At 41.4% G+C, this 16,775-nt stretch overlaps 1 protein-coding gene across 1 annotated transcript in view; it reads left to right on the top strand.

Annotated features, from left to right (window-relative positions):
• The window catches only part of OGFOD3 (2-oxoglutarate and iron dependent oxygenase domain containing 3), a 93,952-nt gene that overhangs the window by 35,215 nt on the left and 41,962 nt on the right, over positions 1–16,775 (top strand). Inside the window, exon 8 of the mRNA XM_019542823.1 lies at positions 6,560–6,713. Within this exon, the coding sequence (XP_019398368.1) occupies positions 6,560–6,713 (154 nt within the window). The remainder of the gene's footprint in view (positions 1–6,559; positions 6,714–16,775) is intronic.

Raw genomic sequence — 16,775 nt, 5'->3', positions numbered from 1 at the left:
TTTTTCATTTTCTTTGGCTGCTGTTCTGAAACTGGGTTATTTATTGCATTGTCTAATTCAGTTGTTCCTCATTGTGCATGTATGCTGTGGGTTTAGTTCCTTTTAACTTTGGTATAATTGATTACATCTAAAACACTTCGGGCTACATTGCTGAGGAAAAAAATATAGCAGGTAAAAATCTTAATGGAATTATGTTTTGCCAACACACAAATGGAAGTTCAAAAATAATGTTTAATAATAATAAGGATATGAAGGAGGGAAAAGTTTCAGAGTTGAGCTATCACTGGCTCCTCAGGCAATACCCATGGATTTTAGGATTCATGAATATACTTTTATGGGTCTTGCATGCAACCTGAGCACAGCCAAATTTATCCTTCTTTGTGATAAACTTCTTCTGAAGTCCATGCGAGAGAAGGTAGGAGGCTAGTGTTTGAATACTATTCAGTTTTAGCTCTGAGCTTTGAAACATGCTGTTGCTTTAAAACAGGACGAGTATGATGAGGAAGTTGTTTTTACTTTTTTTGAAAGAGAGAGAGGCAGTGTGTGCATGTGTATGCATGTGTGTGGAGGGGGGGCATAGGCATAAATTATGGGTCCCATTTCTTCAGTGGAGCCACCCTGGGGCTGTCAGAAGGACACTTCTCAAGAGCTGGAGTGGTCCTGTGTTTGCAGTGACGTGTTGAGAGATGGATGTTTTGTGTCAAGTGTGTGCTTTTAAAGGCCTGATACAAAGTCAGTTGAAAGATTCCCACTCAAGTCAGTCAGTGTTGGATCCAGCATTAAAATAACTTGAACTTTCTCCTGTGTTTAGAGCTGTGTTTGACAAGGCAGCTAGATCAAAGTGGGAGGTTGTGGCCTTTTCCCTGTTCTGAGACTTATTTACTACTTGTTTATGACTTGCCACCAGCACAGCAGGCAGCACTAGTTTTGTTCCATTACTTTTCAGTTTTTATTGTAGGAAAGGTAATTCTTTTGCTCATTGTGCTGTGACTTAAAAGATGTGTTGCTTTATTTGGTAGTCCAGTTTTGATATTTCAGTTTCCAGTTGATCAGAAACTGGTTTAGACCTGTAACAGAACAGATGTTCAGAGCACATAAACCAGTTTGAAAATGGCTGAAACTGGTTTGAGATAAACCTGGTTGAATGTAGTATCAGACTTAAATGATTTGGCTCAAACCTGTTTATGCAATGTCTGTCCCAGACCCCTTGCTGGTTTATGTTAAATCAGACTCCCCCAGCACCCTGACATGGTCTCTGGGCTGGGTGGGGCTCTCTGCTCCTTAGAAGAGCTGGCCCCTCCCCTCTGCTCTCCGGCTGGAGCTTGGCAGAGACTTGCAGGCACAGCAGAGTCTGCTGGCTTCCCTGTGTCCCCCTATCTCTCCTCTCTCACCACTTGCTGCTTAAGCAGAGATCCCTTCCTCCTCTCTGCCACAGCACAGACCATAGCCAGTATGTCATATGCTAGTTAATGCCAAGAGGTGAGAGTGTCTCTCTCCAGTTTCACTGGTATAGGCAGACAGAACAGTGACCACTTAGGGCTTCTGGAGCTAATCAACAGGTCAGCTGGTAAGCTGTTTAGGACATTTGAAATAATGTAGAAAGAGGCTATTGTTTTGCTAATTTGGTGATAAAAACTGTTATCAGTTTGCTGGAGACAGTATGAGGAAGCAGGGAGGGAGATTGAAAAGCTCTGTATCATCAACAGATGCATGCACTGCACCTCTCCCCCCCGCCTTATAGTGCTAGCTTGGAGCTGGCAACACTCCAGGCCCTCGAGCAGCCAGTGGGGAAAAGCCTGGGACTGTGCAGGCATATCTCCCTAATGAGAGGGTCCTGACCCCCTCAGCTCAGCTCCGGGCAGAAGAGAAGGGAGGGCTGCACTAGCGCCACCCCCTTCCTCAGCTTCTAGCCTGAGCCACTGCAGGCATGTGCCTGGATTTCCTCAGTCCAGAGAGAGTGTCTCTCCAGTTTCAAACCAGTTTGACCTAGCCAGGTTAGATTAACCTGCAAAGATTAAATCAATTCAGGCTCAGGCTTTTTGAATGTCTGTCCCTAGCCAAAAGGATTTCCTTTCCTTTTTTTTTTTTTTTTTTTCTGATCACATTTTACCATTGATTATATAAGGCTTCCTGTGATAATATTTCCTGTAAACCTTTTAAAAATATTTTTTCCAGATTTAAGGATGATCACTAGACCCTTATTAAAACACTGATTATCTTTTTCTGGGATACAATGTCCCTCCACTAGCATTCATTGTATCATGTACACTTATTAAGTTTGCATAAAGACCATGTGTTGTTGAGTATGTGAAGAGGTACTGCAGATGCTGATCATCATTTCTGTAAATACCTATAAGATGATCACTCTGATTTTCAGAATCACCCAAGATGTTTTACCATATGGTGAGTCACAGAACGGTGAGCTGGGATGCAACTTGTGTACTAATTTGTCTTAACTCAGTTGGCAGAAATTTACTGAAGCTTTTCTGCCAGCTTTACTGAAGTTGACAGAATTGCATAGAGTGCAAATTTAAATGGGTACAAAATTTGCATCTGCTTGTTAACCAGTTAGGGTGAGCTACCACCTGGGTCAAAAGCAGGCAGCCTATGGTATGAATCAGGAAGGAGGCTAAAACTCATGCTTTTGGATCTGTAGAGAGAGACCCTAATAGCTCTGCCATTGTGTCCCTCTTGTTTATAATCAGAAAGCACACAAATATTTGTCTTTGGAAGATTTTGCTTATTTTGTCTCAGATTAAGTTTAGGAAAGGGAAAGTAAACTTTAATAAGCCTGGGGCTGGCCTGAACAAGTTTTTGTTGCTATTTTTGTGAAATAAGAAGAAAGCTGAGTTTTCCCCAGTTTGCAAAATGTGCAAGCTTGCCCTAAGTTATTATGTATAATGAATAAATGTATATTTAAATAATGCATAAGTGAATATTTAAAGCCGTTTACGGGTACTGCAGAATGAACTTTAAGGGAGAGGTTTTAAAAATGGAAGAGGAATCAAAGCAAAAGAGAAACCAGTGTTTTTAAGGCCCTCAGAAGGCCTTATAAATATTGGATATTAAAGCAGGTGTTAAGATGGTCATCCCAAAACAAAGTAATTAAATGTTCTTTACCTTTTGGAGCAAGCGTGTCAGCACAGACATGTTCTAGTGATCTGAACCCCCTCAGCAGAAAGCCAGAGCGTAGGTTAATTTTTCCTTTTGCCTTCTTGGGTGATGCTCCCATCTTTTTAGGTGGATTCTGAAAAATGCCAAGTACTCACAAGCCATGGTGAAATTAAATGGGTATTGACAGCATTTGGTGCCTATAGGGAGGGACTTAAGGGACCTGTGCCCTTGTGTAATTGGGCTTCTACTGAGTCTTTGCTTGTTGGGAAAAACAGAGGGATGATCTTTCCAGGTGGGCTGCAGTTCAAGAAAACACTTAGGCATACTCTTCTCTAGCTTTTTCATACTTAAGTGCATGCTTAACACAGCAAAACACTTACTGAACAAAGCTAGAAGGTGCAACCAGTGTTTAGTGCTAGCACAAACATTCTGACAGGTGTAAGTCTTCATGACCTAATAATCCTCTAGGTCTCTTGTCTTCTATTAGATCAGCTTTGCAAGCTCTTTCCACACTTACAGTTTCAGTTGAAACATCAGCCCCTACAACCATGCCATTGTGTGAGAATCTGCATTTGATTAAAAGAAAAATGTCTGTGTGTTAGGTTGTGGGTGGAGAGAAGCTTGAAAGCATGAATCCCAAAGGCCTAGAATCAGAAGGCAAATTAAAAAGCACCAGCTATGTATTGATGTGTGTTTAATTTCAGGATTGAGGGAAGGACTGAGGTAGGAGTTCTGGATGCTTAGGATTGGCCATCCAGTAATGAGTGTTTGTGATTGAAGGCAGTTTCCAAGCTGGTAGTTCTGATTTAGGCTTTGCTATGTTTGATCCAATTGCTGTTTAAAATCTCTAGATAAATATCTGAAAGGTTCTCTTGCAATACCTCTGGTGTTCAGTACATCTCCAGGGAGAGAGTCTTACTGCATATGCAAGGCACAAGTGGTAACACTATTCTAATAGGAAGCTGTACAAATGTGCACTTCAGATGAGGCACTTTTTATTGCCTTTTTTAAAATCTATACTTGAAAAGCAAGAGCAAGCATAATAGCAGAAGAGTTTTAAACATTCTGCTAATAAAGGAAGCCAGATTTTATAAATTTCAGAGTTTTTACTTTTGAACCAAGAGTATCATGTTTCTTTCACTTAACTTCCTCTGTTAGCTGCACACCTTGGGGCCAGACCCCTCCTTTTTACTTCACCCAGAAGACATTCTAGTCCTATATGTCACGAGTAGCGTTTTTGAGTCTGTTCCCATGAAGCCAAACATAAAACTTCAGTTGGCTTCTGTGGAAACAGAATTAAACCATGCTGTGAACTTTTGAAAATCTTACCTTTTATTTCTCGCTCACATTTTTTTAATGTTGTGAAGTAGCATAATACTATACTTTAGTGGGGTGCTTAGTCATTATTTAAATAGTATTATTTTTCAAAAGCTGCTGCACAAAAAGGGTGTTGGCACTGGAAAAGGGGTGTGATAGTTCTAAAGTCTTTTTGAATCTTTTATTCCAGGGGTGTCAAATTCATCTGATCCTGTGGGTTCATGGCCCTGATGAATAGCAAGGGACTGGCCTATGGGCTGCATCAGGCCCATGGACTTCCCCCACATGCCAGATTCAGCCCCGGTGGTGCCTGCTCTGGCCAGTCGTGGATGCGAATTGCATACTGGCGACCGATAGACAGCCCTCCTCGCTCCTGTCACCACTTGCTGGATCCAGAGTCTGCTCTACCTGGTCTGGGACTGTGCCACATGCAGCATCTGCTCTGGGACCTGATCTGCATGTGGCACCTGCCCTGGACCAGTGGGTGGCTTGTGGCCTGAACTGACCAGAGCAGGCACCACAGACACAATCTGGCAAGCTGGGGGTGTGGTCCCATACTGGTCCAGAGTGGGTGCTGCATGCAGGGTGTGTCCCAGAACCTGCGTGTGGGGCTGGTCCAGGGTGTACCATGTGTGGTGTGTGGGTCAGCTTGGGACCAGAAGTTGGATGACAGTCCATGGGCTGGATTTGTGACATCCCTGTGATATGAAATATATCCTTTCTGTGTTTAAAAATAAATAAAAAGCTTCTGCTGTTGTGTGCTTCCTAAAAAGTTGCATAAGGGACAGAAGAACCAGAGCAAAAATATTTTGGGTGAGGTTTTCAAAGCAATTTAGCAGTTTTAGAACATCTCTTTTAATGGAAAATGTTAATTGTACTATTTGTTTCCCTAAGCGTTCATAGCATATTTTTATTGTGTGTGTGAAATCCTAGTTTCAGAGACTGAGACTGACAAAGACTTTTAACATAGTTGAGCTTTACCAATGTTTCTTTTCAAAATATTCTAGTTGGAAAGCTTGGAAATAACATCTTTCTTTCCTGTTTAGTCAGATATATTCAGTATAAGCCACATGTAGTTGATGCTAAGTGAGTGACAAAGTGCTTTCTGAGCTTTTGCAGGAGGCATGTAGATCTCTCACAGGCTTGCATAAGAATATAAGAGCTGCCAGACTCGATCAGACTGCAGGGCCATCTACCCCAGCGTTCTTTATCACGTAGTGGCACAGTGGATGCTAAGGGGAAAAATATTTCTGCAGGTTATATTCAGACTGATCTTTCCTGTTCTTCATCCTTTCTATCTTCCAGCAGTTAGATGTAGCACCATATTTATCTACCTTAAAACAGAGTTTAAAATTTGTCTTGTGGGTCCCTCGCTCCCTCCCTCCCACACTGGTCAGAACTATGTATGTATGTTGGATACAGCCTTAGTGTCCAAGCAAATGCAAAGATTTCATGTTTTGTCTCAGATTAGATAGCTTTTAGTACTGAGGCCTGCACTATTTTCTAGCCTCCATGCAAGCTTATCTAAGGACAATTCTGCCATATTCTGTGAATTAATCCATACCTTGCTTCTGTTTATTTTATTCTACAACCTTTCCAGCTCAACACTTAGTTTCTCTCGTTGTGGCTTCCTAAATATTTCTCTCAAGATTTAACCTTTCTAAAGACAAAGACTCAACTTCCTCATTTGCTTCAGGCTAAAAGGATATCTATCAAATATTTTCTGTTTAATTTTGCGCTATTTATTAAATATGTCAGTGTGCATGACATTTTGCAAAGAGACTGAGGCCACAGTACTTTCACTAGGGAATTTAAAATTAAAACCCTGGGGAAAAGGTGGTGGTTTTTAGCTTTTGAGAATAACAAGATAGGGAAGAATCCAGAGGTGAAGGGTTGTTATAGGTCTGATACTGTTAAGGCAAAGAGAATAAAGCTACAGATTTCCTGAAATTAATTTTCAGAGGTAAATTTTATGATGAAGTTTAGGTTGGGAAAGAAATGACAGAAGATGGAACAGAATGTGAAAGAAGGAATATAGATAATGTCATTTTGTGGTTCTTATTGGGTCTGTACCATAGTGCAGTGTCTTTCCCTGTGTTTAAAGTGTTTGTCATATTTTTCTGTTCAGTGATATAAGGCAGAGGATTCAGCACAGAATTGCTCAGGCATTTGGTATCAGCTCTTCTTCCATGTATCTGACGAAGCCAACTTTCTTCTCAAGAATAAATAACACTGAGGCCAAGACAGCCCATGATGAGTACTGGCACCCACACATTGACAAGGTAAGTGGAAGCTGAGAAGGGCAGAACATTTCCTCTTGATATTAACTGGCTTTGGAGACTGAGCATCAAAGTGTTCCAGACCATATACTAATCATGGTTGGAAAATGTTTGTAGGCTGGATCTATAAAAATTTTTTCAGTTAAAGAAACTTGGATGAAGAATAAACCAAATCATCTTTTATTGGCAGTCCAGATCTGGATCACTTCTTTTTGTAATTCCATCATGCTGGTCCCCATTTAGGAGCCCTAGAACCCTGGTCAACCAGGGTGGAAGGTAACCGGTTAGGTGCCCCATCTGATTTTTCAGTAGTCTTGATGAAATGGATTTAACCTGCAGAATACTTCAGTTTTATCAAACTGGTATTTTCTGATGGAATGCTGCTCTTTTGGGAAATTCTTCAACCAGCTCTAGCAAGTGTTATTTTATAGGTGAATGATGCGCTTAAGGCACCTGTCAAAATGTATAGATTACTGAAATGCTTAGATTTCATAATGTGCAAAGTAAAGTTTTGTTTTGTTGCATGTTCTGTAGAGGAGATGTTACAACCTTTTTCACGATCTGATTTAGTTTATAGTGGAAAGTTATTTGAGTGGTTCTTATAAACGTAGCAAAAGTTGTTGGATCATAGCTTACTGTCTCTCTAAAGTTTTGATTGGGTTGAACCGAGTAGTTTTTGCATTAGATTTAGTTCTGATTTTTAATTGTGTCCAAGGAAATCTGACTAGCAAAAACTCAAAGTGAGAGGTACCGTATAGTTGGATAAATAAATTTGAACTTCAACAGGGACACACAAACTGGAATTACTCCAGAATCATGTACCACCCAGGGGAGGAAGAACCAGATGTAAGATATATAGCACCCAGAAATATTATTAAAATCTCAAGAGGTGCAAGTTACTAGTAGGTTAGCTTCTAAGCACATTACTTTGAGGATCCGTGATTTAAAGTCAGCTAAAGAAATGTTTCATGTCATGAAAAATACCTGGTATTTAGAAGGACTTAGTTGGGTAGAATATTTTATCCAAATTCTAGTGGTCACCTTTGACCTGGAGAACCTCTATCAACTGTCACTGATTAGCAAAAGGGATGCTCCACTACACTGAATCTCAGAACATTTGGTGACAGGCTCACAGTACTTGATACAGCCTCAGTATGAATTGGGAAAGTAATGCAAGGTGAAGTATACAGCCATGGATGTAGCAATTATGATCATACCAGTTTCTCAAAGTTGTTCAGAGTGGAAATGTAAGTACAGAATAACATGGACACTGGACCCCATCCAGGGAGGATTTTTGCAATGCAAATTGGTCAAATCAGTACTTATAAGAACTACTGAAGGATGAAAATGGTGCTAAAGTGGTTGCTGGCAGCTCCATCAGATACTCCAGTGAATTCTGGATGATGCCATCAAATCCAGAAGCCCTGTTTTTTGAACTGCACTTTACATGTTTCCTCTCTTTTTTTTCATGTGCTTTTTTCTGTGCTTTTAAAAGCACAATGCCATAACAATTTGTTACTTCAAATTTATAATAAACAAAAAAGGGTCTTTATAAGTTATATCGGAAAGTAGGAGGATTATTCAGAACTGATAATTAGTTTGAGGGTTGCACTATGCTGCTTCCTGTCAATTTTCAGGAGATGTAAGTGGAGATGTACTGAGTGAGAAAATGGATGCACATCAAATGTATTTATGCCAGTGCTTGGAATAATTAAACATGTTCAGTGAATAATTTGAGAGGGTGGGCAGTAAGTGAACTTGCCTAGGAAGGCACTGACCTAGGAAGAGTTATTTATTTGCAAATACTGTATCTATTTAGCAGTGAATTTTCCTTAGCACTGGGGGTGGTCATGTAGACTGCTACAGTATATTAGTTTTTCATTCATCTCACTAATTCTTGGAGCCGAAGTGTTTTCAGCCAGTGTTAACAGCCTGTGCTGCTTATCTTTCCCCTGACCTCAGTGTCCCCTTGCCCCAAAGTCCACAGTCTCTTTGTACAGATCCATGCAAACCAAAAATACAACAGTTATTTTCCCCCATGTTTTGATTTTTAAGTGATTCTTTCCACACTTGCTCTTAACTAAGAGGTGGCAGAGAGAGGGTGTCTAGTTTTTCCCCTTCTGATAAGGTCCTTGTTTTGGTTGATCTCTTCTGTTCTGATGATTTTTTTCTCTCTCTCCAGTCAGTTCTGCTCTTATGTAAATGAAAGCGTGGATGGTGAGGAATAAATTCTTATTTAACTGCTCGTATTGTCTCATCACTGGTGTTTGTTTTGTCCTTAGATTCTTGATGAGAGACAGTCTCATTAGGTATCATGTGAAAAATGAGTAGATCAGCACTTGGGGCTACCAAGACAGTATAAAATAAACCAGCAGTCAGCAACCTTTTTTTCCAGCCGCAGGCTGGAATGGCCTCGCTTAGGGTCAGGGGCAGGCGGGTGCTAAGATCTGGTGGCTGCTGCCATCGCTGTAACAAATGGGGAAACTCCCACCACTGACACTTCTCCCTGCCACATTCCAGGTGAAGTTTTGAATGCCATTGCTTCTCCTCATTGCAGCATGGAAGAAGTTCCTGCCTGTACCATGGGGAAGCCCTAATTGCCAAACACTAGCAAAGTCTTACATCCACAGGCCAAATCCAATAAACTGTTGAACAATGCTCAGGACACCTAGCCTCAACTGCTGTCATTTAAAGACGGATAAAGTTCCCTAGCTAACAGAGATATTGCCAACACAAAGTCTTTTCTAATAACTGTACTGGAGTAGATCTTACTATATGGAATAGGGAAAGTTGTATGGACACACATGTGGCAAAAGGGATATTATGGGCAAAATTCACATTTTTCTGTTAAAGCTGGAGGTCCAATTTGCCCCTCTCCATCAAGGACGTGTCACAGACATCATGCTGCACTATAACTGGTAGGTATATCCAAGTTAATTTGGATGTAGCTAGTATGGATAACAGCAATGAAACCTTGGCAGAAGGTGTTTCAGGGTGGGCCAGCCACTCAGGTACAAGCCCACAAGGACGTACATACTTCAGCTGCTAACCTATGCGAAAGCGCCTCCTATAACGTCTTTACTGCTAGTGTTACCGGCGCTAACTAGATTAAAACTAGCTGAGGTATGCTGCTTGTGCTGATATCAAAGTTTCAGCTGTAGTTTTGACATGCCTTAAGAGGACCATGTAAATGTCTCGAGTACATCTCACTACAGTACGATGTGTATTTTTACCTGTAGAATGAGGCAACAAAAGCAGAATGAGGGAGCATATTTAAAGGAAAGAGAATGGTATTCTCCATAATACAGTGCTTCCCCCTCCTCACACTCCATACGTAGCTACCAAGTTTAGGAGCAAAGGCTCAGAGATTTTTTGTAGCCATGTACATTTTATAATCTACTTCATAGTCCTGAGTGCCTTTTTAAGGTTTAGATAAGGATATTCCTGGAGAAAATTATATCCAGGCCAGTACCCTATGACTTCAGTTCTGCTTTTAAGCTCTAAAAATAGGGCACTGATTGGAATTAATTGTGCATTCAGCACTAGGATAAATTTCACCTTAGTGAAGTTTCTTGGTAGGGATGAAGTCACTGGTTTTGGTACCTTTACCTTCAGGAAGACTTAGTGTTTTCTAGGCCACCTGATAGAACAGAAAAAACATCATTCGTGAACGATGTGTGGGAATAATGCTTACGTGCGCTTGTATGATGATCCAAACTCGGTGAAAGCCGACAGAAAAAAATTCACGACGGAGTTATGCTATCAGTGTTGATCCTTATCCTCATAATTGCATAGTAACCTATTGTGAATGGTGTCGGTACGATTTGGGGGGCTGTCAGAGTAGATATAGGACTTCTGCAGTTTTGGAAGAGGAATGTGATGAAGCTGGTTATGTTAACAACTAATTGCAATGAGTGATGCAGTGAAGGGAATACCTGAGAAATCCAAGTGTAGATAGGCATTCTTTATTTTTCTCTCTTTTTCAGACCTTAAGAAACATTTTTATGATGTAATTTTTGCCTATTACTGTGATTTCTTGCATAGGTTCGAACATTAGCTTTGTTCCTTCTGCTTTTTTTTTTTAAAGTTTTTTTTTTTTTTTTTTTTTTTCCCCCCCTGCATTTGTTTTGCACCAGAAAATGAATGTGGTCAGTTATCCCTGACAGCAGACACCTCTTCTGAGGCCTCATGTAGAATTTAAAGTTATCTTGTCATATGGAAACTAATTTATTTTCAGCAGAAGAGTCTGTTGCCTTTGTGAAAGCTGTCTAACAGTCTGTGATGGTATCCAGACAGTTCACATTCACAGCAGATGGCAGGTTACATTTTTGCTGTTCTCATCCATCTCCTTTTCTCATCCACATTTCACTTGTCATCTTGCCAGCTACCAGAAACCATCCACTTATAAGCAAATCACTATACTGTATAACTGATTGAGTGATTTTTGTGTTTTGGGTACAGCTACAAAGATAAAACGTTTTTAAATTCATCATATAAAATTTGATAAAAATCAGGGACCAGCGCTTCATGCAGCCCTAGTCTAATGCTGTATTTACAAGGCAAGGTGTTTTTCCCCCCAATCAGCATGGTGGGGAAAGCCCCTTGCCTTGTATTCACATACAGGGACACCTCATTAGATACATTGTCTAGCACTAAACTGCTGCTAAAAGCAGCATGTGCTCAGTAATGGAAACCAACTGTAAAGTTGATTGCAGCCAACACTGAGCATGACTATAAAACACATGGCACATAATGGGCAAACGTGCTTTTTGTCTGGCCCTTAAGAAAAGGTGGGGGGCAGCTGCTCCCCTGAGAGGGACCAGGTCTGGAGGTATTGCAGCGCCAGGCCAGCACTCGGAGAGGTCAGAGTAAGATCAGACACTCTCACAATGGATTGTGCCCAGTCCACTTTAGCCCAGACTCTTTTTCAAGTCTTGGTGAGCCCCATTACATTTTGACTTCCTCTTCACTCCCATAGCTTAGCTGTGTTTTTCTTTCGCATTTCCGGTGATTCCTGTTTCTTCACCAACCTTAAATGTCTGGCAAATATCACCAAATGGAGGCCTGAACAGCTTACCCAGAATTTTTCTGTTGTCTGCCCTCCCCTTAACCTGTTCCATATGATTAGTGTGGCCCCAAACTCCGTGAGGTAGATGGAGCCAGACCAGGTTACCCTGCGCCTCATCTACACATACATTTTTGGAGGATCCTAGGACCCGTGATGAGAACATCTGGTTCCAGTCATGAATGGGGCGCCAATTAGCACATGGATCCTTTTTGGAGCGCACACATATTGAGCTGTGCTGAACTGTGGGATCACCGTGGCTTGAAATGCTGTGACTTTGCTGGGGCCCAGAGCAATGAGCAACATGGTGAATCACAAGCTTTTTTGGTTTTGGACTAATATCATGCATAAAGTTTCTTGGCTACATGCCTACTTTATGGAAATGAGGGACTCCTCCCTAGCTAGCTTGCTCTTGCTGCTGTTGGCTGAGGGCAAGCGAGGCTTGGGGGCATCTGAATCCCAAGCCTCCACACTTGGGTCTGCACGTAGGATGCCTGCTGGTGGATTTGGAAGCAAGTGAAGCCCCAGGCTGAAAAGTCTGGGGTGGAGGATACTTGCCAGTTGCAGCACCACATATGGTGTTTGAACAATTGAGTTTTGCTCAATCAAAAGCATTCAGAACTGATATGGCTAATTTGACCTGGAAAATGAAAAAAATTTCCAGAAAAAAATTCATTCATTCTAGGGAGAGCAAAGTCTGACAGTAAGGGGGAGAAGGAGCCGCGGGGGGAAGAAGTTGGAGGAGCGGGCAAGGGCCTTACAAACCAGATTTATTTTCCTTGCTGTAGCAGTGGGAGGGGGACAAATTCAAGGTAGATCTCCAATAATTAGATTCTGTTCCTGGAAAATTATAATAAATTTATACATTTTTCATATATAGAATCTAATTATTGTGAGGGTCATCTTGTATTCAAGGTTGTCCTGTATTCAAGTAAGTACAGTAATATAGCTTCCATGGAAAATGCTCTAGTCTCATTCTTAATGTATGTCAGACAGATTTCCTTTTTTTTCTGGGTAACTTTGAAGATAAAGAGCTGTTGAATTAATTCTACTACATACCTAAAATTTTCTTGAACTAGACATTTGCTGTTGAAAGCAGGTGTATAAATCTTTCTATACACCTGTGAATTTCCCGCTTTCATATCCATAAGGTAAAATGGAAATAGTATTTGAACTGAAGGTTCATAGTTTGCTCTGTAAATTGCAGGTTTTTACTGTCTGTATCATGTTTAAGCTGATGAATATCATCTGCTCTTCTGCCAATTCTTGTCAATCTTTCTTTGTGATTATACTATCTGGCTTCAGGTTACTATCAGTATATATAAACTGTGACTCGGTCCTTGTTCTGTTTTTGCCTTCTAATATAACAATTGAGTTGGAAGTTGCTGAGGTTCTCATTAGATTAGTTTATTCATAACTAATTATTAACCATGGCTTTGGGGTGCTTGACAATCAGTTGATTGTTGATGCAGCTGTCACCAAAGAGCCTTGTCATTAGCAATATTTAAATCTTCTACTGTATAGTTAAATCATGCAGTGCTTGTGCTATGTTCTTATTTACTTATGAGAAAAGCTATGAAACAAGAGAGATTAAAGAATTACTCACTGTTTCAAATCAGTATCAAAGTTTAACCATCATTTCACATCTATGTTTACTGCACTCCCCCCTTGACAATTTCAGTATTTTCATTGGCACACCATACTGCTTCAAGATGATGGGGTTGTTAGATTCATTCATACAATCTATAAAGTTTGATCAGTTTTGCCATTCAGTAATCTCTCCAATTATTATTTGTTGGATGAAATCTAGCCGTCTTATGATCTTCAGGGTCAAAATTCAGCCGTTTTAGCTGGAAATAATGCTGCTGGAGAATTTGCATGTCATTAAAAGGAATAAAAGACTTCACCAGTTATCCACCATTTATTGCAATAATTTAAAATGAGGGTTTTTTTAAACCATTCTCCATTTGTTTTGGAGGCTTTTCCTAATTTCATGTTTGTTGAAAATGACAGCAATTTTTATTGTTTGGTGATTTTATTATTTGGTGATTTTGTGTTTGTCATCATTAGCGTGTTAAACATTGCCTAACCATTTTGTCTACACTTGCTGCTTTTCTAGGTTTTAACAGCTTTATCTTCTTTCACTGTTGTTTGTGATTTTGATATGTTCTTAAATCCAATTTTTGGATATTTGATTTCTTTGTCAATATCGGTAACTTGTGAGGTTGGTCTGCTTAGTATTGTCTGAAAGTTTAGTATCTTGTAAAAGTGTTCTGAATATTGCTGTTTTTTGTATTATTATTATTATTATTATTTCTTGTGGTTTAGATCTTTATTGTTTTATCTTTAGTGTTCCTGCTGACTGTTACAAACTTACCAGTTGGAACCTTGCTGGTTTGACAGTTTTTACTATCATCTCCTTCAAGTGCTTTGTTGGTGTTATCTATGTATTGCCTTTTTTGTCTTTTCCCACATTTCTTAGTATTTTTTTGTCCCTTGGTATATATGGATATTTTATTGCTGCTTTTTTTTCCCCCTGGAGATCTTCTTGAGAAGCTTAATGTTGTCTTTGGCATGTTCCCTTTCCTTTAAACAGTTCTGTGTATCCCACTTTATCTATACTTTAGGTCTGCTTATTTGGAAACCAGGTACAGCTATTGCAGCATTTCTGATAGTGTTGTGCTGAAAGGACTGTGTTATGTTGCTCAGTCCTTTCTATAACATCTAGGTACAGTGACTAGGCAACATTGCACGGATAATCCCAAAACTAATTTTCTAGTATCTCAATACCTTACTTTATAACTATGCTTTAAACATGGTTCATTGTATGTAAAATGCATGTACTCATACACATGCATGCTCACACGTGTTGAAAATATTCTTTTTAAATGCCATGTTGAATAAGTATACACTAGATCAATAAAACTTGCTAAAAAGCTAAAAGAAGAAACAATGAAATATCAAGCTATCTTGTGTAGTCAGCTTCACAACTCTGAATCTCATCTGTCTTTTTTTTTTTTCATACAAAGTCTTCTTGAAGTTTAAAAGAAATGTTAAAGTTCAAGTTTGCAAAGTTCAAGGCAGAAGGAAATACAGAGGACCTGAGCAAGGGGGTACATAGTAAGAGGGTAGGGGTAGGCGTGGGAGCGTAAGTAAGTTTCATATGAAAAAATGCAGCCAACTAAGCCTGGGGGCGAGAGGGTGGAAAGTGGGGAAAGGGTGGGGTGGGGGTTGGGGGGACTGCAACACTAATAAGAATATATCGGAGACCCTGCACAATGATGTTGCTTTTGGGTTCGGAGGTGGTTTACAAAAAGCACCCACTCAGTTACGGATAATGGGATTTGGGATACAGTTGTTGGGGTTGAGAAGAATCCAGGATGGATGCAGTGCTACACTGTTTCTGAGTTCCAGAGAAATCATTAATTTTATCTTTTTTCTCTTTTAATGGTTGTCTTTTTTTTTTTTTTTTTTTTTAAAAGTCCCTGGAAAGATCCAAATTAACATTTGTACTTTTTTTGGACAAATTTTTCCCTTGACACTGTGACCGCCAGGCTTCGATTACCCGCTCTCGGGCAGTTCTGGTCCTGTAGGTAGATGTCACACACCTGTGGGGGTCTCATAGGTGTTGGAGCAGTTCTCTTTTCCCTGTGCCCTTGACCTCTTTCTCGCCCGCCACGACTTGGTGTTCCTCAGTATTAATGGTTGGTTCACGGAACACTCCGTGTACTGTGTACCGTTCACGGTACACTCCATGGCCCAGGATCCCCTGATGGTCACTTCACGGGGCTCCACCATCTCTGCACCCCGGCCTCACGCCACCTTTAGTGTGTCCTTCCTCCGTCAGTCCTTGTTCCCCCAGCCGTAGAATGACACCCTCTGGTCTGCCCCTAAATGGCCATTACCCCTGCCATGGTGATCACCAGCCAGCTTGACCCACGGCCCTCCTAGCCTACTCCCCATTCTGCACCGAGCGGGACTTCCCGTACAGACTCTGGTCTCACCGAGATCCCATTAACCTTACTTTATAAGGGCATTTGCCCCAGCTGTGCCCCTTCAGCCAGGGTTACCCAGTAACTCAAACTTCAAAAGGAAAAGTTACCTGCTCAGCTACTCCCCTTGCTGAGCAGCTTATTCCGAACCCTTTTCGGTTCCCTCCTGGCCCATCCTTGGCCCCTTGCCTTCCCGGTCCCTCCTCCGACTTGCTGCCTTGGAACTTGGCGATGCCCGCCCCGGCTGTACCCCTTTAGGGCTCTCCTGGAGTCTCTCCTGTCTAGTGCGGCCACTTCTGCATGCCGTGTCTCCGGCACCCCACGTGTGGGTTGCGCTGCCCTCCGGGTTTTGGTCCAGCGCATCTCTTGTAGCCGTGCCTTCAATACCCGCGATGTCCAGGGCTGCTTCCAGCTGCGGGGTCCGTCCTTGCTCCGTTGGAGCCCCTGCTGGCTCTCCTGCCACCCTGTTATTCACAGCCGCTTCCCTCGTCAGCGGGGCTGGGCGTTGCTCCTCGCTGGAGCCATCTGCCCCTTTTGCAGCTGCAGCTGTCGTTTTTACCGCCGCCGGCCCCCCATGACATCACTGGCTGGGCGTAATCTGATACACAGGCGGCTGACGAGCTGCGCGGGCTCCTCCTTCTGCCTCGTGTGCCTCTTGTCGGGAGATGTAGGTGAGCCCTGTTTATTGCTCGGCTCCCCGGGACAGACACCCGCGCTTCAGGTCCTTCAAGGACACTCTGTGGCTTGCTCAGTTATAGCACTCTGTTGCTGTCTGTGTGGGTATTCCAGTGGTCTCTCTTAGCTTCACTTGGACAAAAATGTTTCATAAAGAACAGGTCCAGCTCACTGGCAAAGTCCAGAATCTGGGGAAACTTAATCATAACCAAGTTTTATATTTGTCATGTCTCTTCTATGAATACAATTCATAATTCCTACCTGCCCCCATCTTAGGTTCTGTCTCTGTTCTGTAAACACTTTGCACGAGTTTTTTATATATATATATATATA

Source organism: Crocodylus porosus, unplaced genomic scaffold (assembly GCF_001723895.1).
Source record: "Crocodylus porosus isolate Cpor-Errol unplaced genomic scaffold, CroPor_comp1, whole genome shotgun sequence".
Lineage (NCBI taxonomy): Eukaryota > Metazoa > Chordata > Crocodylia > Crocodylidae > Crocodylus > Crocodylus porosus.
Note: the sequence above shows the minus strand (reverse complement) of the source record. Positions and strands in the feature narration are given on the sequence as shown.